Genomic DNA, 23,121 nt, shown 5'->3' with positions numbered 1-23,121 from the left:
AGAAGCCTCCAGGAGGGTGACTGATAGGTGGGTTCATGCAGTAATAAATTCCTCACTGCAAGAGGAGACATTCCTAGGATCTTTTAAGGAGGGCCTGGTTTGTCCTCTTCTTAACAAAAATATCTCTCAACCCCACCTGCCTGGACAACTTTCATCCAGTTTGTCATCTTTCCTTTTTGGGGAAGGTGGTGAAATTGATGGTTGCTTAGTAGCTCCAGGGAGTCCTGGATGAAAAAGATTTCCTAGATAGCTTTCAGTCAGGATTTAGGCCCAGCTATGAGACACAGACGGCCTTGGTTGCACTTATGGACAATCTATGGCAGGAATGGGATGGGAGTAGTGCAACCATTCTCACTTTCCTTGGCTTCTTAGCGGCCTTTGATACCATCTACCGTGGTTGTATGGTTTATTTAACAAACACATATGAAGAAAAATTTAATTTTGCCCACTGATATTTAGTCTTTTACCTGTGAAGATTGATACTGTATATGGATCATTTCTCAAGCTAGGAGAGCAGAAAAGATAAGCTTTTTGTGGATATAGTGCACTTAAGAAGTAATATAAACCTTTGGAAAACTCGATTGGTCCAGGAAGATGAAAAAAGACATATTTAATTGACTGAATTTTATTTTATTCTGTTTGATCTGCAAACAGAAAGTATAAAGGAGAATATTTGTGGCTCAAGGTTGAAATGTGGGCTCCTTGGTGCTCTCTGAGCTTGCTTGTTTTCTTGCAGATGTTTCATTACCAAACTAGGTAACATCATCAGTACTAGTTAGGAGTGTGGTTTTGCTGTCTATTATGTTTTCTTTATCCACTTTCTAGAGCCACAATTTTATTTATAGTTAGGCCCAAATGCCACTAAGCCTGAATGTGAGATTACTAAAATGTGTTGTGAAAAGACAGTTTGTATCGTTTTTACAGTGCTATATATACCTTACACTTCCAAAACCTTTAATTATCTTGCTAAATTTGCATGAAGCTATAAATATTTATATTATTTATTCTTGCCATTAAGAATGCTTTTGCAGGAATTAGTAATGATAGTGAACTATCCATTTGACTGGATTTTTTTTCAGTTTAATTCTACTGGTTTTTCTGAATGTGGCACTGTTCCTGAAATTGTCAAAGATTGAACGTGCAGCTCAGTCATTGTACCATGTTCAACTTCAAGAAGAAGGGTCAACAACGTGAGTATTTTTTGTTATGTTCTGTCATCTGTCTCTTCCTCCATGCTCCCAGTGGGCTAATATCTAGTTAGTGGAAATGTTAGATTTACATATTGCAGTTCACCTGAAAAATTGAAGCTAGTAAAAAATGTACAACTTAGCAAAAATAGTTTAAAATTATTCAAAAGATCTGTATTGGAATGTTATCAAACTAGTTCCAGGTGGTTTTAGACATAATAGGCTCATTAAGCTCTTCAAACAGAATATACAGTATAATGGATAACTTCTTCCACCGAGATTCAACAGAAATGGCCTCTGGATGGTATTTTATCAGAGATTTGCTGTGCAGTCACCTAAGAAAAGCATTAGGTCTCCTATAATACCATACTACCGTATTTACTTACTGATATTGCTGAGTTTTGTTAATTTTTGGTATTGGTTGATGATTTATCATAAAAATTGAAGACATTGATCCATCCGTGGAAGAAAATGGTTAAGATTTTCTAGTGCATGTCTATGTTGCCACTTTGCTTGATTGGTGGTGGGCCAATTAAAATATTTCACTGAAGGCACCTAATCAGTTTAGATTGTCTGGGGATGTCTAGATTTTTTTTTCCAGCTGCCCACCAGGTTGTACTTTGGAACTCAGAGCAGAGGTAAATAATTGCCCGAAGCCATCTTTCCTGGATTACAGATACAAAAGGGATTCCTTAATTCTATGTAGGAGTTCCAGAAAATAATGCTGGGAGGAAATGAATTGTGATTGCAATCAACATAGTTATATACTCAACATTATTACTGCTGCCCTACAAAGCAACCTTGACTATGTGTCAAAATAGTCGAACAATTGGCAACTTCAAATCTCAACCAACAAATGCTCTGTGTTACACATTGGCAACAAAAATCAGAACACTAAATACAAACTGGACGGATATGACCTCGTGGACGACCCTCACTCTGTGAAGGACCTAGGAGTACTCATTTCAAAAGGTCTAAGCCCCAGACACACTGTAACAGCATTGCCAAAAAGGCATTAAGAGTTGTTAACCTAATTTTGCAAAGCTTTTTCTCCATAACATTGCACTGCAAACCAGGGCATAAAAAACCTTCGTCAGACCAATTCTCGAATACAGCTCGTCTGCCTGGAATCCACACTGTATAACGGACATTAATACAATTGAACAAGTCCAGAGGTATTTCACGAGAAGTGTACTCCACTCCTCAGCTGTCAGTAGAATACCTTATGCCACCAGGCTTGGAATTTTGGACCTAGACAACTTAGAACTATGCCACCTACTGTCTGACTTAAGCTTAGTACACAAAATTGTCTGCTACAAAGTCAATGACTACTTCAGCATCAACCACAACAACACATGGGCAAACAATAGATACAAACTCAAAGTAAACTGCTCCAAACTCAATTGCAGAAAATACAACTTGAGCAACAGAGTGGTCAATGCCTGGAACTCACTACCTGACTCTGTTGTTACATCCTCAAACCCCCAAAACTTTAACCTTAAACTGTTTACCGTGGACCTCACTTCATTCCTAAGAGGTCCGTAAGCGGGTATGCATAAGCACATCAGCGTGCCCAGGGGTGGGATTCTACCGGTTCTATCCTGTTCTATAGAACCCCTTATTAACTTTTTAAGCCATTCGGAGAACCAGTAGTTAGAAGCAATCTCCTTTTGTTTTTTTCCATCCTTGTTACATTCTTGGCAGACAGCCTAGATTTCCTGTCTCCGGAGCTTATGAGGCTTTCTTAAAGGGGAAGGGTTGTTTTAAGATTTTTACACTGCTGTTCGGAGGAAATAGTTCCCTGGACAATCAGCACTTTGAAGAAATAATTGAATAACAAAGCAAAGCTTTTAGTGATAGGGAACCAAGATGAGTGACATTCAGCAAGGCTTCTTGGCTAGCTAGAAAGATTGACATTCAAATGTGAGTTTACATACTCTTTCTGAGTTTTGGTCTAAAACTGGTTTTTGTTGAAGGTTAGTTCTGTGCTTGGTGAAGTTTAATTCTGTGTTTATTGATGGGATAATTTTCCCTATTCAGTTTCAACAAGCAACAGCTACTGTTGTGATTTAATTATTTGTATTACGTTTGAATTTTTTCTTGCCTCATGGTTTTTTTTTTCTATCTGGGAAGGGGGTGTCCCTTCACTGCTTTAATACTATCTGGCACTGTCCTTTTGGGGTATACTTCCAAGAGGCATGATGCAAACTTGGCACAGATTTTTTTTACTGCCTTTCTGGGGGGCATGTGACCTTTCCTTAAATCTGGATGATTTCCTTAGGATATCTTGTGAGGTGAGTAAGACCAGCTGGTATTTTTAAGTGATTCAAATGGATCTAAGGATTGCTTTTCCTGGGTGTGCTTTTTCTGGAGAACTTAAATGACCTCTCTGCTAAAGGGTTTCACTTTATGAGGAAGAGTTGGCTGCTTGATAGTTATCACTGCATTTTAACTATTTTCATTCCTCAAGGTGCTCTGGCACCCTGCCTGATTTGTAACTCTGGTTTGCAGGTATTTTTAATCTAATGATTGGTATTTAGGGCAGCTTTTTGCAAGCAAAGAAGCTGTTTGTATTTTTGTACAGGTAATCCTTGACTTACAACAGTTCATTTAGTGACCATTCAAAGTTACAATGGCACTGAAAAAAGTGACTTTTTCACACTTATGACCGTTGCAGCATCCCCACTGTCATGAGAGGCCAGGTCAGGAGAAGCGCCCCTTGACATGAGTGATGTCGAGTTGGCCATGCCCACCCAGTCACATGACCACCAAGCCACACCTACCAACTAAGCCACGCCCACAGAACTGGTTGTTAAAAAAACTGAATCCAACCCCTGTGTGTGCCTACCGTCCCTGCCCTACTGTTCTCATTTATTTGTACTCATCTATTATGTATATACTTATACCTTTTTATACTTATATGTTTATATGTTATGCTCAAACTTATACTTGTTTTCCCATACATGCTTGACAAACTAAACTAAATAAATAAAAATAAATTAATATTTTTTGGCAATAGTACTGGCAAAGTATTCTTACCAATATCCATTGTTACTGCATCTGTAGATTTGATTCTAGTGACCCTAATGTTACCTTTACCCTTCATTGGTAGAGAGGAAGAAGAATGGCCACTATGATGTCTATGTGAGGTTCTTCATGGATAAAAGGACTTGCATTTATTTGGAAATTAATGCCTGACAGCATGTATGTGCCTGGATTTGAAAGGTGATCTAAACCTTTTTGAGGGGGGGGGGGTACCATCTACCATGAAGGAGAAAGATGTGTCCTCTCCTAAAGAAACTATCTCTTGATACAGCAGTATTAAACAGTACCCACAATTTCTTTTTTTTAAAAAAAAAAACTTTATTGATGACAAAACCAAAATATCAAACAAACACAACACGTAGAAGAAGAAAGAAAAGAAATAGAAAAAAAGAAAATGATTAAAAAACTAACAATTCTACTATCGACAGTCTATGGTTCCTTGTTCATTATCAATATTGGTGATACATTTACAAATACATCTTATTGCGAATATATAATTATGATTTACATTTTACGTTATTTACTAATATATTTTCTATTTTTGTTCTATCCAATCATACCAGCATTCCCAGCTTCTATAATATTCTGATGTTTCTTTTTCCTTAAGTGCTAAGGTTAACTTGTCCATCTCTGCTGGAATATCTGCTTGTTTCCAACACTGCAAAGGTTATTCTGGCTGAAGTAAGAATATGCAGTATTATATATTTAACATTTTTAGGAATTTGTCTATTAAATATCCCCAATAGGAAGAATTCTGGTTTTAATTCAATTTGCTCTGCCGTTATTTCCTCTAACCATTTGCTGGAAATGTAAAAAGAAACAGGGAACATTTTTTCATATGTGGTGGTCCTGCACTGAGGCCCAAAGATACTGGCATAGAACAGTACCCACAATTTCTAACCTTCCATTTTGAGGAAAGAATTTGAAAAACGTATTGGGACTTTAACTATAGAAAATTCTAAAACCATTATCTAAACCAGGCGTTGCCAACCTTTTGGACCTCAGGGACCACCAAACTCATAATTTTAGATCCCAGGGACCACTAACTGGTTCTGTGTGTGTGGCCAAATTTGTGGGTGTGGCTTGGTGGTCCTGTGACTGGCTAAGCATGGCTTGTATGTAAATATTATAAATATTTATATAAATATTGAATTTTTTTATAAAAAAGAGCAACTTTTACCCAAAATCAGGCAAAGCAGGCAGGCAGATTGAGTTGCTCACAGAATCACAGATTCATTCAGAAATCTTATCTATCTGCCATTGGGTAGCTCAGTCTGTCACATAAAATTTGCTTGCAAGCAAACTCATAAAATTTGCTAGCAAACAAACTCACAAAATTAACTCACAACACACTATGTATGAAAATATTAATTTTTTTTATTAAAAAAGAGCAACTTTTACCCAAAATCGGGCAAAGCAGGCAGATTGAGTTTCTCACAGAATCATTCAGTGATCTAACTATCTGCCATCGCGTAGCTCAGTCTCTCACATTTGCTTGCCGTGAGTCTGCACTGAATTTGCTTGCAAGCATACCTTCAGTCCTAAGGGAGGTTCGGCTGTACTTAAAAGCAGAGCCGAAGATCTAAAGACTAGCTGGAAAGCAAGAAATCCAACCATTTTCTGCTTCCTAGCTCAGCGGTCGCCAACCGGTAGGCTGCGGCCCACTGGTGGGCCTGAGAAAATTTTGGTGGGCCGCAGAGAAATCTCACCCCCAGAGCACCCCACAAAGCAATTAATCCAGGCTGCACAGAAACACAAGGCTGCGCCGCCCACATGGCCTGCGGGAACCCTCCCCACCCACTCACTCCTTACCCAGCAACCTTGCGTGCTAAATTTCTACTTTTCCTTTTTCCGACCATCATCTGTTCTGCTGTGCCGGGAGATTTAGATTAGCTAGGAAGCAGAAAATTGAGATAGTGAAGAAATATTTTATGAATACATAAATAAATTCTGATTCAGCCACACTCAAAGACCCAACTCTGGGGAAGCAGTACTAAGGGGAATTTCCTTTCATTTAAGCTTTGCTTTTATTAAAAAAGAAAACTTGCATACTTGGAGTGCTTGAACATTATTATTTTTTTTCAAATGAGAACATTCTTAGTAATGGGAAAGGCCAAGAAGTCATGACAGAGGGTCTGAAAAAATATCATAACTGTCCTGCTGTAGCACAGGAAAAAGTAAATTAGAAATCCCTAGTACAATTGTTGTCACTAACATGAATTCACTAGATAATGCATGGAAGATTTGAATGCATACTATTTACTTTTGCCAGTACTGGCAATTTACTTGGGCAGTCACTTAGTTGTTTGTCATTTTGAATGATCCTATAATCTATTATTTTCACAACAATATGGGAAATCATGGTGCACCCAAATGGTAATAGAACAATGTCTTAGGTTTGCAAAAATTGTACAAAATGGTAATATTCTCTCTTAGAAAGTTTTCAGTTTTCCTTAATATTTTTTGATAACATAACTGAAATTCTGTCCACCATGTGGTAATCAAGGAACTGTCTCAGTGTGGATTTTTCTAGTAAAATTAATATAGAGATAAAAGCATGATAAAATAACATGCTTGATGAAGCAAATATATTACATTTTAATGTTCTGTTCTTTCCTTAGTCTCGCCCTTAATGTGGCATCGAAGGAGAAAACTCATCATAACATGAATCAAGCCCAACATGTGAAAGGGGTGTTAAAGGATTCTATAGCATTGCTTGAACAGGTAAGTATTCTAATCCTTATTGTTTTGAGCTGTTGTATATGTAAGTATAGACATCATTATGAATAACTAAAGCAGTTTTTTCCATCCTAGGAATTTTAAGATGTATGGACTACAACTCCCAGAATTCCTAAGTTAGCATTCTGGAAATTACAGTGCACACATTTTAAAGCTGCCAAGGTTGAGAAACACTGATCTAGAGCATTAGGAAACAACATTGCTTTTCATTTACTTTCTAACAATTCTTGATGATTATAGTAAGTTAATGGTATAAAAACTGGTTTAGCTCTAAGTCTCTTATTATATTCAGCAAGAATGGCTAGCTGTAACACTATAAACTAACTGCTATACTGAATCTGCTGTCATCTGAGAATAATGCTAAAATGCATTGTACAATCTTCAAATAGGAAAGTTCATATGGTTCAGTACCGGTAGTAGTTGGCTAAAATCTGAGGCCAAATGACCTCAGCAAATGCTGAGGATTGTGAAAAGCTCAGTGTTCTAATGACTGGTGATCCACCCTAGAAAAGAGGGATGGCATAGAACCAATTAATACCAGAAAGAGACAGCTTTTAAAAACAGTTTGGATATGAGGTGACCAACTATCAATATAGTGATCTTGCAACAGTCAAAGGTCTTCCTTCTGATTATCCTGACAAATAAGAAGGTAGACTAGGGAAGCAGGTCTAAAGGAGTCCTTAAGCATACAAGAATATAAATTGGAGAATCTATCAATGGCAGGACACTAACATGAATGGAGATAGATGTTGAGACTAGTGAAGCCAAAATCAGAGAGACTGGAGAGCCTTTATCCTTTCCCTTTGTTGTTTTGTGTTGGTTATAATTATGGAGATTTCTTAAAAGGTTCTGAACTCTTAATAGACAATTTCCTTGGTGCCAATAATAGTACAGAAGAAACCTAGAGCTTAAATAAATGCTGGCTGACTTTCATTGGTTTTATATACCGTATGATTGACAGGGATGATGTTATCTCAGTCTGAGATACTGTTCATAATTAAAATAGCACTACCTAGTTTTCGTTTTAGTTTACTTTATTGTCACTGCACCTCGTACAACAAAATCAAACACCATCTTCAGTGCACATCATGACCACAAAAATAAACACAAACACACATCCTTCACACTCCACACATTGAACTGAAAACTCCTGACACCGCACCAACATTGCACTATACAGTACAATTCAAAAGAGCTACTGCCCTGGGATAGTAGCTGTTTTTCAGCCTATTTGTCCTTGTTTGTATTATTCTGTACCATCTGCCAGATGGTAATAGTTCAAAAAAAGGGTTCCCAGGATGAGATGGATCTTTGAGAATGTTTGGAACTTTCTTAAGGCAGCGGGAGCTATAAAGCTCTTCCAAAGAGGGGAGATGGCAACCAATGATCTTCTGGGCAATGACGTTAACCCTCTGGAATGCTTTCCTATCTGCCCCTGTGCAATTGGCAAACCATACAGAGGTGCAGTATGTTAAAATGCTCTCTATGGTACAGCGGTAGAAGGTCACCAGCAGTTTTTCATTCAGTTATTGTTTTCTGAGAAGTCTCTGCTGGGCCCTTTTGACCAGTGCTGCAATGTGAGCACCCCAGGTCAGGTCCTCTCTTATGGTAATACCCACAAACTTAAAACTGACCACGTGCTCCACTCGGTCTCCATTGATAAGCAAGGGCTGGATGTCTGATCTGTTCCTTCTATAGTCCATTATAAGCTCCTTGGTCTTATTGGTGTTGAGGACCAAGTTATTGTCTCCTCACCACAAAAGCAACCAGTCTACCTCATCTCAGTAGGCAGACTCATTCCCTGCCCCCCCACCAGAGATGAGTCCCATCACTGTTGTATCATCTGCAAATTTAGTAATAGTATTAGTAGCATAAGCAGGAATGCAGTCATGCACATAAAGAGTATAGAGTAAGGACTCAACACGCAACTCTGTGGTGTACCAGTGTTAAGAATAAGGGTTGAAGAGCATGATTATCCAATCTGACCCTCTGTGAGTGGCCAGACAGGAAATCCATAATCCAAAGGCAGATTGAATAAGAAAGTCCAAGGTCCAGAAGTTTAGACACTAGTCTATGTGGAAGAATTGTGTTAAATGCAGAACTAACATCTACAAAAAGCATCCTCACATAGCCCCCCTTCCCCCGCTGTTCTAGATGAGTCAGAGCACTGTGAAGAGTGATGGCTATAGCGTCCTCTGTAGATCTATTTCTTCTGTATGCAAACTGGTGTTTATCAAATGTATGTGGAAGACCAGAAATGATGTGCCGGCAGACCAATTTCTCAAAGCACTTCATGATGATAGGAGTGAGTGCCACTGGTCTGTAATCGTTGAGGTTACCTACCAAGTAAACTGGTGTTCTCCCACTCTTTCTATTTTTGCAAGTCCTTATTAAGGGCTCCAACTGAAAAGGGGATGTAAAAATACTTTCTTGTGAAACCTAGAACTGCTTTGGGTAGGAAATAATTACATTCCTGATTTAAAGTATAATTTGTTGGGTAATCCTTATGCAATCTTTATCACCTCAGCTGAAGACCTCATTGTCTGTGCTCCAGCATTGTTTTGATCACCTAAACACAACCAAAGATGGGGAGCCTGAAAGTTGATGTCATCAAAACCAGCTACTAAAAAGAATGAAAATATATTGCTGTGATAGTAATGCTGCTTTTTTATTGCAGTCTTTTCATCACAATACTTTCGCATATAATAAATGTTATTCTGGAATAAGCTTCTTTTAAAAAGAATTGTATTGTGAATTTGTGGATCTTCCGGACCCACTTGATGTCTTTTTGTGTGTGTGCGTGTGTGTGTGAGAGAGAGAGAGAGAAAACTTTCTTGAGCTGTGAATACTGGTGGAAATGAATGATTGAGAACACAATGAGAGCTGATAATTATTTATACATTGCAGATAAACACTGCAGCAAACCACTGTACTGTACTGTGTATAAAGTAATAAACACTAGATTTAGATGGAAACAATCTTAAGTGTTATGAAAAATGCAATATAAAATGCTTGGTTTATCATATGCAAAGTTTTTACTTCTTCCTTTTATCTATGTAAAAAGTCTTCAAAACTAAATTGTTACAACATTTGTTCCAGATATGAATAAATCTAAATTTTACATGTAGCTTTTTCTGTTTGGGGGCAGTTTGTTTTGTGGATTATAACATTTCTTCCTCTTAGTCGCTATCATTTCAATTCTCAGAGTTTCTCAGGGAATTTTCATTCATGTCTTTAAAAATGATCAACCCTACATATCTTTAAAAAGTAACAAATGTATAATTTTATTTATATATTACAAACTTAGAGAGCTCTTTATAAGAATAGACTTATCATTTTATAGTTTTATAGTGTTCAAGGTCTGGGTGATCATATCCCTTGTAACAATTAAAGATGCAGACTGTGATATCTAAGTGTACTATTCTGATTAAGAAAACTAACTATCCCATAAAAAAATGTAACTGTACTTCTTATAAAAAAGACCAAAAACATTGAAAGTGTGATGCAAATAAAATTATGAACATACAGTACTGTGTAGTTTTGATTATGCTGTGTATCATTCTGTTAAGAGGAAGTAATCCCATTTGTGACTTCGGCTTAGGAGCCTTTATTTTCATTTGTCTTTTGTCAAAATTGCCTTTTTAGTTCTTATATATAAAGCTAGTTTTAATTGATGAACCGGAAACACCCAAGGAATTTTGAAAAATAATTATTAATCACACTGTGCAACTACAGTAGTACTAATGTGGATGGCAATGTATTAATAAGTGTAAACTACTATACAGTTTCTTAGTTTATAATTTGATAAAATAACAAAAAGAATTGCGGACTCATCTTTGTGAAGTGTCCTTACCATATTATGTTACTGAAACACATTACCCAAACACAAAGGAATGGCAATAGAACCTCCTCCGTTGTGATGCCCTACTTATACCCAACCTGCATTTATAAAAATCCTTGCTAAGAAAAACGAAGTGATATTTTCAGGCCAAGTAAGGCATTCCTTTTGCAGTATAATGCTAGATTCCTTTAAAAAAAGAAATTATTGGATACAAATGTGTTGCGTGTCATCTCAAAATATTGAACACAAATCAAACGGAATATGAATATAAGTGCTTTGAAACATACACTAGTTTTTTCCAGATGAATTTACAAAAAAAAAGTTAAAGAAATGATTGGTTCGTTAGTGGGAGAAGATAGCAAGGAGGGTGATGGGCGGTAGGGAGAAAGCAGAACTGCTTAATTCATTCTTTGCATCTACCTACACAAAAAGGGGGGAAAACCCAATCTCTTGAAAACGGTACCATAAAAGACAGGTTAGGAATGCAAATCAAAATAGGCAAGAAATAATAAGAAAATACCTGTCCATTCTAAATTAGTTCAAAACACCAGGTCCAGGTGGATTAAAATCAACAATGGATTCTGAAGAAGCTGGCAGACATGATCTTAGAACCACTGAACTCTTATCTTTCAAAGATCCTGGAGCACCAGGGAACTATCAGTTGCCTGAAAAAGGGTTGACATCAGTGGTGGGATTCAAATTTTTATACTACCGGTTCTGTGGGCGTGGCTTGGTGGGTGTGGCAGGGGAAGGATACTGTAAAATTTCCAATCAGATATGGTATTTGCCAGTTTTCCGAACTACTCAAAATTTCTGCTACTGGTTCTCCAGAACTGGTCAGAACCTACTGAATACGTCTAGCTGGCATCATTCCTATCTTCAGAATGACAGCAGAAACCTTAACTTTATCTTATGTATTTACAACAGTTGTAGCATCCTGGTGTTATGTGATGGCCATTTGCAACCTTCCTAGATGTCTTCCAACAAGTACAAGTCAATGCGGGAAGCCAGATTTGCCTACTACATGATTCACTTAACTGCGGTGATTCACTTTAACAACCATGGCAAAAAAGATCATAAAATTGGCCCTGACTCACTTAACAACTACTTTGCTTAGCCACAGAAATTGTGGTCCCAACTGTGATCATAAGCCAAGGAGTACCTGTATAAACATAATGGTTGTTCAACTAATGTGTAATTACATTTTTTAAAATGGTAAATTAAGACCTTTTAATTCTTTTGAAAGGATTGATAAAATAGGAAATGAGAACTTACTCATCCGCCAGTCAAAGGCATGGCTAAAACCATCACTAGTTTATAATTTGAAATGTTTTAGAAGGAAATCGATTTTTCTGTTTTAGTGCATCTTAGTGGCAGGAAATGGGCAATGTGCAGACGTACCATTAGCTTTGCCTTTATGTGTGAATATTAAGAACTGAGAATAAATGTATGTTTTGACTACATAATGGATACAAATAGGTTTCTTTTTTATGGCACTGTGTTCTTCCTTATAATCGTTTTTTTTTTTTTTTGCCTGCCACTACCAAAATAGGTCTGAAAAGTTTTTGCCTGTCACAGATGTAATCAATCGGTCCAATATCCTTCTTGTAATTACAGCATGGTATCATAAATTTGCTGAAGTAATTTAATCATCGATGGACCTAACTCATTTGATGGAGGGGGGGGCAGAAATGCAAGACAGCCAAAATAAGCGGACCTGATCGATTGGAGGGCGAAACTTGGGAGCAAAACCTTTTGGGACATGAAAGTAATAAGATATGAATCGTGCATCAATTCAACATATTTTAGCTCCTGACAACATAATTTAACTACCGTATATGGGTTGGATTTAATGTGAGACCAAAAAGTAATTGGCAATAGTACTGTAATCTAATATATGTTGTTTAAATGATCTCCGCTCTCCGTATTTATAGTAAATGAAATCTTCACCACGTATATTGTGGTCCAGTTCTCTAAAGACTATGCTCACAGTCTGTAGAGATTCTCAATCATGCAGTTCATGGTTGTCCCAAAGGAGGAAATTTTTCAGGAGGCAATTGGACTTTCTTGTTTTTTTTCTTTGAAGACATTTCATTTCTCTTCCAATAAGTTTTTTCAGCTCTAACTGGATGGTGGGGAATGGAAGGATTTATACTCCTTGGAGACAGCTGGTCATTTGCATCCTTTTAGAGGATGTTATAGCACTTGGAGGTTTATCTGTTCCTTAGGGTCACCTGAGTAGTGCTTCTGGTTCCTCTAGTCTGCAATTTTTTCTCTGGAAATCCATTCCCACTCCCACACCATTCAAAGGGTGTTCATCCCAAATTATATAGCTAAAAGTCTGTAGAAATTCTCAGTCCTCCATGGTTGTCCCAAAGGTGTCTTTTCAGGAGGCAACTGGACTTTCTTCTTTTTTTTTTTTGAAGAAGTTTTGCTTCTCATCCAAGAAGCTTCTTCACCTCTGACAGGATAATCCTTCTATTCCTCGCTATCCTGTCGGAGCTGAAGAAGCTTCTTGGATGAGAAGCAAAACGTCTTCAAACAAAAAAGAAGAAAGCCCAGTTGCCTCAGAAAAAAGCACCTTTGGGTCTACTACCCTCGCAGCTGTTCTACAAGGCAAGCCTCGGCACTAAACTGGGATTAAGGTAAAAACCACGCCTTCGCCATCCTCCCGGCAGTGGGCCGATCTCCGTGATGTCACAAGGGGGAAACAAGACCGGCGTTCTAAATAAGCCGGAAGCCTCAGGTTGCAGCGAGGACACTTTGAGGGGAAATTGCAAGAAGGGAGAGGATCGTGCCTCGAAAGCAGGAGGAGTGATTCAAATAAAAGAAGGCGGAGCGCGTCGAGAATCGCACCAGTCGTCGTGGCCAAGGAAAAGGGGGCGCTGGGAGACCCCCCCCCTCTTTCGTTCCTTGCCTTTACGGAGTTGGAAGTCAGAGAATCACGGCGCGGGGGGGGGGAGTGACGGACTTGGCAAGAACTGCTTACAAGAAGGTTACAACGGCGGTGCTTTGCTCTGACGGAACAGGCGGGGGTTGGGGGCGGGTTCAATAATAATAATAATAATTGCTAATAAGCGTGTCCTACGGGGAGGAATCCTGTGCTTTATCTAAAGGATCCATTCCTTACAGGAATCCTGTATTGCTCGGTCGCAGGTAGTTAAGTGGAGTTACTGCTAAGTGGAGTTACCGGTAGGAGAAAGGTCTTTCCGCCCGTGAGCGTTTACCGACGACTTTGGTCTGCACGAATCTTTTTTTTTTTTCCCCTTCAAAATCCAGCGTTCGGCGACTTACTTTCACCCAAAGTTCTTTCAAGCGTTGAACGGGTCGTCTGTCTGATCCATGCGGCCCGTGGTCGGAGCAAGGTCCCATTGTTGCTGCTACCGTAACGGGGCTGAAACATGGTCCAACGGGCAGGGAAAAGAGCGAGAGCCCAGGAGATGGAAGAGACGCTCTGTTGCTGCGAGTATCTCGATCGGAAGGGCCAAAGGAGCCACCTCGCGGCGTGTCTCTGCGAATGCGAGGACCTCGACGAGTGCTGTGAAAGGTAAGGAGTGGCGGCCCTTTCGGAGGATTTCCTCAAGCTTGGGAGTTGAAGTCCTCCAGGCTTAAAGTTACCACGGTTGGAGACCCCTGTTATATAGTACGTGTTAGGATAGATTGTTGGTCCCACCCATAGGGCTGGTAGACTTAGACTTCAGCTAACTTTATTGCCACTTTGAATGTACACTAATCAGCATGCATTAAAACAAGGGTCTTTAAACTTGGCAAGTTTAAGACTTGTGGACTTCAACTCCCAGAATTCCTGAGCTAACATGACTGGAGGAGGAATTCTGGGAGTTGAAGTCCACAAGTCTTAAAGCTGTCAAGTTTGAAGACCCCCGCATTAAAACGAAATTTCGCTGCGTACACCTCTCTAAAGGTCACCACCTCTAATATATACTACATAAACATGATACAATAATAAGTAAATAAATACAAAATTATGCACATACCTACATATATGACACGGAGAAACAACACAGTTTAGCTTGGATGTATACATGTACAAGGCAAGAAAAATGAATTTTGTGAGTTTACCAGACGGATGGTATAGGGAACAAAGCTGTTAAAGAATCTGGTAGTCCTGCTAGAAATACTTCGAAACCTCCTCCCAGAGGAGAGCAACAGAAACACACCATGAAGTGGGTGTGTGGGGTCTCTAACAATGTTTTGAGCTCTAAGCACATAGCGCTTATAAGCAGTATCCTGAATAATGGGAAGTGAGCAGTGGTGGTATTCAAATAAAGTTGCCACCGGTTCGGTGGGTGTGGCTTGGTGGCCACGCTTTGCGTGCACTTTGTGTGCATGCACGTGCCAAACATACACTTTGTGCAGGTGCAGAGGCGTTTTAACTTGCCTCCTGCAAGCCTGCACGATGGTGGTCGCTGCAGCAGCTGCCGCACGGCGCTATTTTGCACTGCGCAAAGCAGCTGTGCTTCGAATTCTGCTGATAAAAGTGAGTATGGGAGACTGGGCGGGTGGGCCGAACACAGAGCAGCACAGAGAACTGGTTTGGTTTCCACTGCTCATCGCTGCTACTGGCTCTCCAGAACCGGGCAGAACCGGTTGAATACCATCACTGGAAGTGAGCTATCTATAATCTTCTTGGCTGTCCTTACCACTCTCTGAATGGACTTTCTATCTGAGGCACTGCTTGCCACCAAACCCAACAGTGATGCAGTTTGTTAAAATGCTCTCAATCGTGCCTCTGTAAAAAATAGGATAGAAGGAGAAAGATGTGCTCTCCTCATCTGACACAGGAAATGCAGGTGCTGGTTTGCACACTTCACTAAGGATGATGTGTGGCGAGGCCAGTTCAGATTGTTAGTTTTTTGCACCCCCAGATACTTAATACTGTTGACCACCTCCACAGCCGCAACCTTGATACGCTACTACCTCTACCGGTACTACTACCTGGTAGTCCAGGTGGATAAAAAAAAAAATTCTGCCTTCCCATTCTGATGCCCTTCTGACTCATTGGGTCTACAGGTCCCTTCTTTCTGCGCAAATAGCCTTGTTGGCTAGAGATGCTATTGCCTTGCGTAGGTTAAAATGCTAAAAGCACAAGATGAATTCCCCACCAACTATTTTTGCTGATAGCATGGATCGGTGTTCCCTGAATCACTGCCCCCCTCAAATGTGTTGGATTACAGTATCCATCGCTGCTAGATTTGAAAGTGGTTGGAGTTGTGGTCCAGTTCAATTAGCAGATGGTAGGGTGGAAGTGTTGAAATGTGACATCTGTTCTCTGCTATACTATGACTCTGCTTCCCTTGTGTGGGATGTAAAGAACACAAACTTGTCTGGAGCTGATGATTGTCCAAAGGTGCTACCGCTTTTTCTCATAGGAACATGTCCTCAGAAAAACATGCTTATCTCCTATAAAAGTAAAATCTAAAGATTTTCTCCCTGCAAGTTCTGATGCAGTGCAAGGTAATGTGACAGAAGCCAGCAGAAATGTATTTCTTGTTCTGTGTAGTAATGAGCAGAATCTGTGCTTTTTCCTAACAGGTGGGTGACTTGCAAATCTTTACCTCCCGGAATACTGGAGAGAGTCACAGAAACCTTCACGGATCGTTTCCGTTTTCCATGGATTCGAGGGGCTGTAAAGATCAATATCAGCCTCCTCCCACCAATCATCTTGCTTCCTTTTTTCCTTCACATAGCAGCTTTGCACTTCCTTTTGGCCCTCGTCACCCTGATATCACTTCCTATACTAGTACTATGGTATTACTACCTCACACATAGGAAGAAAGGTCAGACTCTCTTCTTCTTAAGCCTGGGCCTATTCTCCCTAGGTTACATGTACTATGTATTTCTCCAGGAAGTGGTTCCCCGGGGCCATGTGGAATACAGTCAGGTGGCTCTTCTTACTTGTGGGTTAATCCTGATGCTTGTAGCCCTCCATCAAGCCAAGAAAGATCCTGGCTACCTTTTCAGCCAAATGAGCAGCGACAAAGCACTTCTCCAAGGCAGTTGCAGTAATAACATGTTCAATAAGAATGGCCTGGGAAACTCCAACGGGCTTTGCAGAGTACCTGCCTCAGGTGTTGCTGTACACAGTAACACTGAGAGCTACTCCAGAACATTGGAAGCAGAGACGGGTCAGGGGACGAAGGACTGGTGCCTCAAATGTCAGTTGGTTAGACCAGCTCGAGCTGGACACTGCCGAATGTGTGGCAGGTGTGTGAAGAGACTGGATCATCACTGTGTCTGGTACGTTCCTTAAGTGGCCTTGATATTTTTTTCCTAACACTTCTGTTGCCAGCAAGCCATAGTTTTCTCTGAAATATTTTTCTACTTTGGTTTTATCTGTACGTGAGTGGTCCGATTGACTTGCTATCGCTGTTGAACAGATTGGGTTCCTAAGTCTTTATCTTTGGGCTTTCTTGTGCTCACCGTTAGTTGGGGGATTTCTGTTCAAAGTTACAAGTATCAGTGTTCCCATTTCTACCCAGAGGTGGCAGAAATGAAATGCAGGGTTTTCTACAGGCAAATCATACCATCAGGATGTAAGAGTTGAAGGGACTTTGGATATCATCTATTATAGCCCCTGTTTAGTGCAGCATGAGCTCTGCCACCGCAGAGCATTATCACTAATTTTCCAACTCACATGAAAAAAGCCAGGATGATTTCTTTCAGAGCTTCATCTATTCTGTAGAGTTATCTGCATATATCATCTTGGGCCTGTTTTCTGTAATTTAAATTGCTTCCATGGATATAAGGCTTATCAAACATTTGTAATGATTTCCTTATTAAAAAAAAACTGACATGGAACTTGGCAGAGTTGAACAGAAGAGCAAATTGGGCCACTTAAGGTAAGCAGACAGTGAATGGTGTGCAGCATCTGCTAGGTTGGAAATTCTTACCCAAGTTTGTTTTATAAAGATTAGTGCAAGGCATTTGTTAAACAGCAGACACATAGTCTTTGAAGCATGTGAATAGAATTTATGCGCATTTAGGGCATACAACCTTTTGGACTATAGATCACAAACAATTCTAGTGTCACCATTTCTGATTGGTTGATGCTGTTCCTGTTTCAGCAATGAGATTTATTTTTTTTAGCTGCTCCTCTTAAGCAGTACAGCATGCGGTTTCTGAGTTATATTTATACAAGTGCCTCTTGAACACCCCCCACCAAAAAAATCTGCTTCCTTTTCTGATTTGACAGCTGTACCTTTCTTTTGTCCACATCACAAAGTAGTTGTGTTTACTTTGTAAGCTTTGAATAGACAGTTATTTCATATATATTTTTTAAAAAAACAAATACAAGTATTTAATGGGCACTTTGGATTCTACCCTTTTCTAAATCATGTTACTATAATATCATATTTCCCCCTTTGTTTCTTGGAGGATTAACAACTGTGTTGGAGAACAGAACCATCAAGCTTTTGTCCTTGCCCTCTTCCTTTTTCTGCTCACTTCAATATATGGGATTTCTTTGACTTTGGATACCATTTGTAGGGGGAAAAACACCCTCACTGCTCTGTTCTACTGTCCTGGTGTCTATGGAGAATACAGGTGAGAAAAATGCTCACTAACTTGATAGGTTCAAATAAAGATAATCCCTAGAAAGAAAATTGTGGGAATTCTTTGGGTTTTTTTAGTCTATGTAATTGTTCTATTTGCTCATTTACATGAGAAATTTTGCACTTTCATAAGAAAAATGTAGTTGATTTCCAATGTGACGCATTGGGAGCTTAATGTTACACACTCTTCCGTGGAGGAAATTTCCATTGTCTCAAATGTCCTGGGCTCTTTTGACTGCTAGCGAGAGCTCTCATACTTTGTTCTTTCTTGTCTTTTTTTAATTTAAAAGAGTATAATTCTCTACCTTAATTTATATTGGCTTACTTTTTTTATAATCTGTATTGGGTTAAAATCTTGAGTTCAATTAAGTTATTTCTGGAGAGAAAAGTTACACAATTTATTTGCAGTCATTTAATTCTGTCTTTCCTCCTTAAATAGTCATAGACATGTGTGCTAGAAAGAAAATGATATTCACAAAAAGTAACTGGAAATAACATTAATAGGGCATCTTGCAAGGTAATAGGCACATACCAAAGGACTGAAGTATCCTCCTAGATCGGCTTTATACTAAAACAAGGGAAACAAACACATCTCCTGAAATAATTCCATTTTGTATGTTGTTAGAATAAGCATATTCGTTCTATTCCCATACTTAATCTAACAAATTAGGATTCAGTGTGTGTAAAATTACACACATGGTTTACTTGCTACTGCAATTTACCCAAAATAGGAGAACTCTCCAGACTAGCAATGGAAAATTATTATTTTTGTTCATGAACTTTTGTATTAATCATGCCTATATTAAACAGTATATTCTTGCTTTCTGTTCTTCATTTAGTTCAGCCTTGACATTTACCTGTGTATGGTATTGTGCCATTGTAACTTCTGGTATGAGCTACATCCTTCTTCTTCAGCTCTTGAATATCAGCTATAACATGACTGAGAGGGAAGCTCGCATTGCATTACGGGAGAATATTGGAAGGAAGTTGTTATGGGGTATGATGGTTGACACAGGCCAATATAATCGAGGTTTTCTGTACAATTGGATCCAGTTTTTCACCTTGCACTCATCTGATCTGCAGCAGACTGCTGAAGATGTTGTATGAAGGAGTTTTTAACTATTAACTTTATCATGTATCTAAAGGCATTCTGGGCAAGTAGCTCTCATCTGTTGCAAATGAAGACTGGAATATGTAGATCCTTTTAAGCCATATAGCAAACTACAATACCACTTTCTCAAAAACAGGCACCTATCAAATATTTTGTAGGAATACCTTGGTATGATTGGGATTGCTTATATTCGTCACTTGATACCTATTAATGTCAGGTGAGGAAACAAATATAAAAACAATCATTTCAAGTTAAAGAAGCAGAGACTTTTCCCTGTTGAGGTTGATATGACCATGAGGTTTTAGCATTTCCTTGAAGGCAGCTCACACTTTCTGTTCTTGGCTCATTCTGTAGCACAGTGGTCCCCAACCTTTTTTGTACCACGGACCGGTACAATCCACGGACTGGTACCGGCATCAGCACGCACGATCAAGGCAAGGCGAGCCGAGCGACTGGCCAGCCAGCCGTCCCCCACTTCTCCCCTCCACCTTCAACTCCTCCTTTGTACCTTCTCGAGGTCGATGGGCTTTTTGGGCTCTTTCTTAATCTCCTCCTGAGTAACACGAGACTCCACCGCAATCGGGACGGCTCTTCGTTCGAAGCCGCCACCCCCTTCTTCGATGAAACTAAGGCGCGAAGATTCCTTCAGCACCCAAACGCCGCTTTCCAACCGACGACCGACAAGCTCACCCGGAAGCACTTTCTCAAGTGCTGTCGAAACAAGATGGCGGCGCCCAAGCAAAATAGGCAGCCCGGTACAAAATGATCCACGGACCAGTGGTTGGGGACCACTGCTATAACATATGGATATATGAATCAGATGGTCAGAGTATTATGCTGGGAAGTCATAGATTTGAGAGAGGCATAGTCATACAGTTACAACAGAATGAGTTGCCTTTAATATAAATTAAAGGCATAAATTGTTTCTTTTTATGTAGGACAGCCCACTACACCTCCCAGGAAAGTTTCAAGAAATATGACTCGAAAGAGGAGCATTTATTGTGAAGGCAAAGGTATTCAGCTCTGAGCAGAAGAATTTCACACCACATCTTTCCAATCTGCTATGTCAGTTATGAATTAGATACAGAATAACAGCATTGGAAAGGACCTTGTGGGTCATGTAGTCCAAACCGACCCCACTCCACCTCCACCCCGCTCAAACAGGAGACCTAACTATTTCTGACAGATGACAGTCCAGTCTCTTTTTGAAAGCTTCCAGTAATGAAGCTCCCACAACTTCCGAAGGCAAGCTGTTCCACTGGATGATTGTTCTCACTGTCAATAAAATTTCTCATTTCTAGGTTGAATCTCTCCTGGATCCTGCTTTTCCTTTTTTATGGAGAAGCAGGTTGGTTATAGGAGTGATCCTGATATGCTATTTTCTGGTCCTGGTTTTTCTATTTGGAATTCCTGTCTTCTTTGGATTCACACCTCAAATTTAACAGGCTGCATACTTAATTTTAGGCATTTATCTGATGCAAAGATAGCTATTAATTGGATAGTGGAGAAGGTTCTTAGTGTTTAATCATGATATATTGTAGCCAAAACACTTGAATTTAAAAAAAAAAACTTGTGCCTAAGTCAGGAATACAACTCTCAGCCTTTCTGGCCTGATATCTTAACATGAAACTCTTAAGCTCTCATATATTAAATAAATAAATGAAGTAGCTAGTAAAAGCCGTAAAATACCCAAATTTAAAAATCATATAAAATCAACAACTACTTTTCATTGAAAATTAATATTGCAAATTGCACGTGATTAAAATCATAGCTGATTATGGATCATCAGCCTAAGTGTAGTTTCTTGCTTGAGGGCCTTATTAAAAAAATCCATCAAACTGAATTTTAAACATTTTAAATCAGACAAGTATGATTTGTGTAAGTACAATGCAATCAAATTGTGAAAAAAGGTCCAATTATACTAAGAAAAACAGTTGTTGGGAGAAAATGTAGCTCCAATTCTTTTTGTCTGCTATAAAGATGAACATATGCTAGGATTTTTTTTTGCAGTTGTTGGCATTTGCTAAAATCCAGTGTATATGAATCACATATACTATTATACATACACTTCACACACATCTCCAAAGAAATATCATTCTAAAGATGATATTAACACTGTTGTAGGATTATGTACATGCTAAAGTCCAATAAAAACCTGGTAATCTTCTAAGGAGCTAGCTAGTAACAAGAAACGAAATCCTCTAATTTTAAAAGCATATACCACCATATAATTCCAGCTTTTTTAATATTGTCTTGAAATGGTAAAATGTACATATTTAACTATAACTAAAAATGTTTTAGTGTAGATAGCTATACCTGAAGAAGGTTCCCTCCCCCCACAAAGCACTAAAATGGGCATTGTTACCTCCATGTCTGACTCTCACAGAACCCCAAAGAAGCTGTAAAATATTGCTATCAGAATGCAATCTGGAAAGGCTAGAGGTTGACAATACCTTGTTGTATGAAGGAATGTTTCAAGGAACAACAGAATGTTAAAAATCCACATTTTTTTAGCTTTTCTTGGGAAAGTTGAAAGGATGCAGAAATATAAAGCACACATTTTTGAAGAGTTTTGTAAAGACAATTCAATGTAGCTACAATTAAGCCAACTGAAAGAGACTTCTAAGCACTTATTGCATATTGCAATGAAGTAGAATATAATTGAGAGTGAACCCACCACATTCACTTAAATACTGAGATGAGAAGTGCCTAAATTTGATAAAATACCAACTAGCCTTTGGAATTCTACAATTCTGAAACACTTAAGATTGTATAACAGCATTTTCTATTTAAAATCTCTTCTGTGCTTCTCAGTGAATTCCAGTCCAGAGGTTATGGTGAACTTTGAAGGAAGGGGCTTCCGGTGTTGCTTTCGTTGATCAAGATCAAATGTTAGTAATATGAAAATCTTGCTGTGAGCTCATTAAGAAGCAGAAGCTGCTTGTTTGCATTTATGCAATTATTGTTCCACTGTCATATTTCTGACAATATTACTGTATATCATAGCTCAGTGGATCAACAGCTTTTCATACATATACTATTTTAATGGTGCTTTTTTTATACTAAATTAGCTCATCTTTAAGTTGTGATAATGTTTTCTAAAGCAAGTAATAACTGCCTCAATCTAATGTCTTAAATGTTATCTGATTTTAATCAAATTATGAATGTATTTTGCCCTTGCAGGGAAGTATCAAAGTTTTCTCATATATAAATATCTTTTTCAAAATCTGTTTTTCCATTTCACTGTACGTTAGAGAACGTTAAGAAAACAACATTTACTTTCTTGTTGGTTTACAATTCTTAGTTGTTTTTTTCAGTTGGAATATGTGATGTATATTATAAAATTGCTTCTGTCTGAACTATTTATTTAATCTATATAAATTTGATTGCACAGTGCAGTATTTATTTTTATAATCTTAATGTTTGATATTAATACATTAAATGTTTAAAATATATTAATCAAGTGAATAAAGCTATAGCACAATTTCATCATTAAAAACAGTGATTCAATAAACCACAGTGGCATCTCTTTCATGTGTTCTTTTGGTTTTTTAAATATGGGGGTGAGGGGAAGATGGGTTAAGTTTTATATGTATACTGATAAACCTAATTGCTAATAGGTTGCAG

The 23,121-nt window shown here is 38.7% G+C and overlaps 2 protein-coding genes across 7 annotated transcripts in view; both read left to right on the top strand.

The window, feature by feature from the left end:
- The window catches only part of GRAMD1C (GRAM domain containing 1C), a 63,341-nt gene extending 52,843 nt beyond the window's left edge, over nucleotides 1-10,498 (top strand). For all 3 annotated transcript variants that reach the window (XM_026681806.2, XM_087966410.1, XM_087966411.1), the window contains 3 exons: nucleotides 1,080-1,190; nucleotides 6,854-6,956; nucleotides 9,499-10,498. In XM_026681806.2, coding sequence (XP_026537591.2) covers nucleotides 1,080-1,190; nucleotides 6,854-6,956; nucleotides 9,499-9,576 — 292 coding nt within the window. In that variant the 3' untranslated portion in view covers nucleotides 9,577-10,498. The remainder of the gene's footprint in view (nucleotides 1-1,079; nucleotides 1,191-6,853; nucleotides 6,957-9,498) is intronic.
- Nucleotides 10,499-13,503: 3,005 nt separating this feature from the next.
- Nucleotides 13,504-23,008, top strand: ZDHHC23 (zDHHC palmitoyltransferase 23). 4 transcript variants are annotated; one of them, XM_087966406.1, is made up of 5 exons: nucleotides 13,504-13,807; nucleotides 14,092-14,359; nucleotides 16,366-17,070; nucleotides 18,208-18,375; nucleotides 19,223-23,008. In XM_087966406.1, the coding sequence occupies exons 2-5, from the start codon at nucleotides 14,214-14,216 to the stop codon at nucleotides 19,488-19,490; spliced, it is 1,287 nt and encodes a 428-aa protein (XP_087822532.1). In that variant the 5' UTR covers nucleotides 13,504-13,807; nucleotides 14,092-14,213; the 3' UTR covers nucleotides 19,491-23,008. The 4 variants fall into 4 exon arrangements, 3 of the variants coding, with proteins under 3 accessions (XP_087822532.1, XP_026537555.2, XP_026537553.2); XR_015749776.1 differs by lacking the exon at nucleotides 13,504-13,807 and having other exon boundaries at nucleotides 13,823-14,359; nucleotides 19,223-19,711; nucleotides 20,433-23,008; XM_026681770.2 differs by lacking the exon at nucleotides 13,504-13,807 and having other exon boundaries at nucleotides 13,821-14,359; nucleotides 20,433-23,008.
- Nucleotides 23,009-23,121: the final 113 nt, after the last annotated feature.

This window comes from Notechis scutatus, chromosome 5 (genome assembly GCF_049901735.1).
Source record: "Notechis scutatus isolate UNSWTSFEM ecotype Mainland chromosome 5, rNotScu1.2, whole genome shotgun sequence".
Taxonomy (NCBI): Eukaryota; Metazoa; Chordata; class Lepidosauria; order Squamata; family Elapidae; genus Notechis; species Notechis scutatus.
Note: the sequence above shows the minus strand (reverse complement) of the source record. Positions and strands in the feature narration are given on the sequence as shown.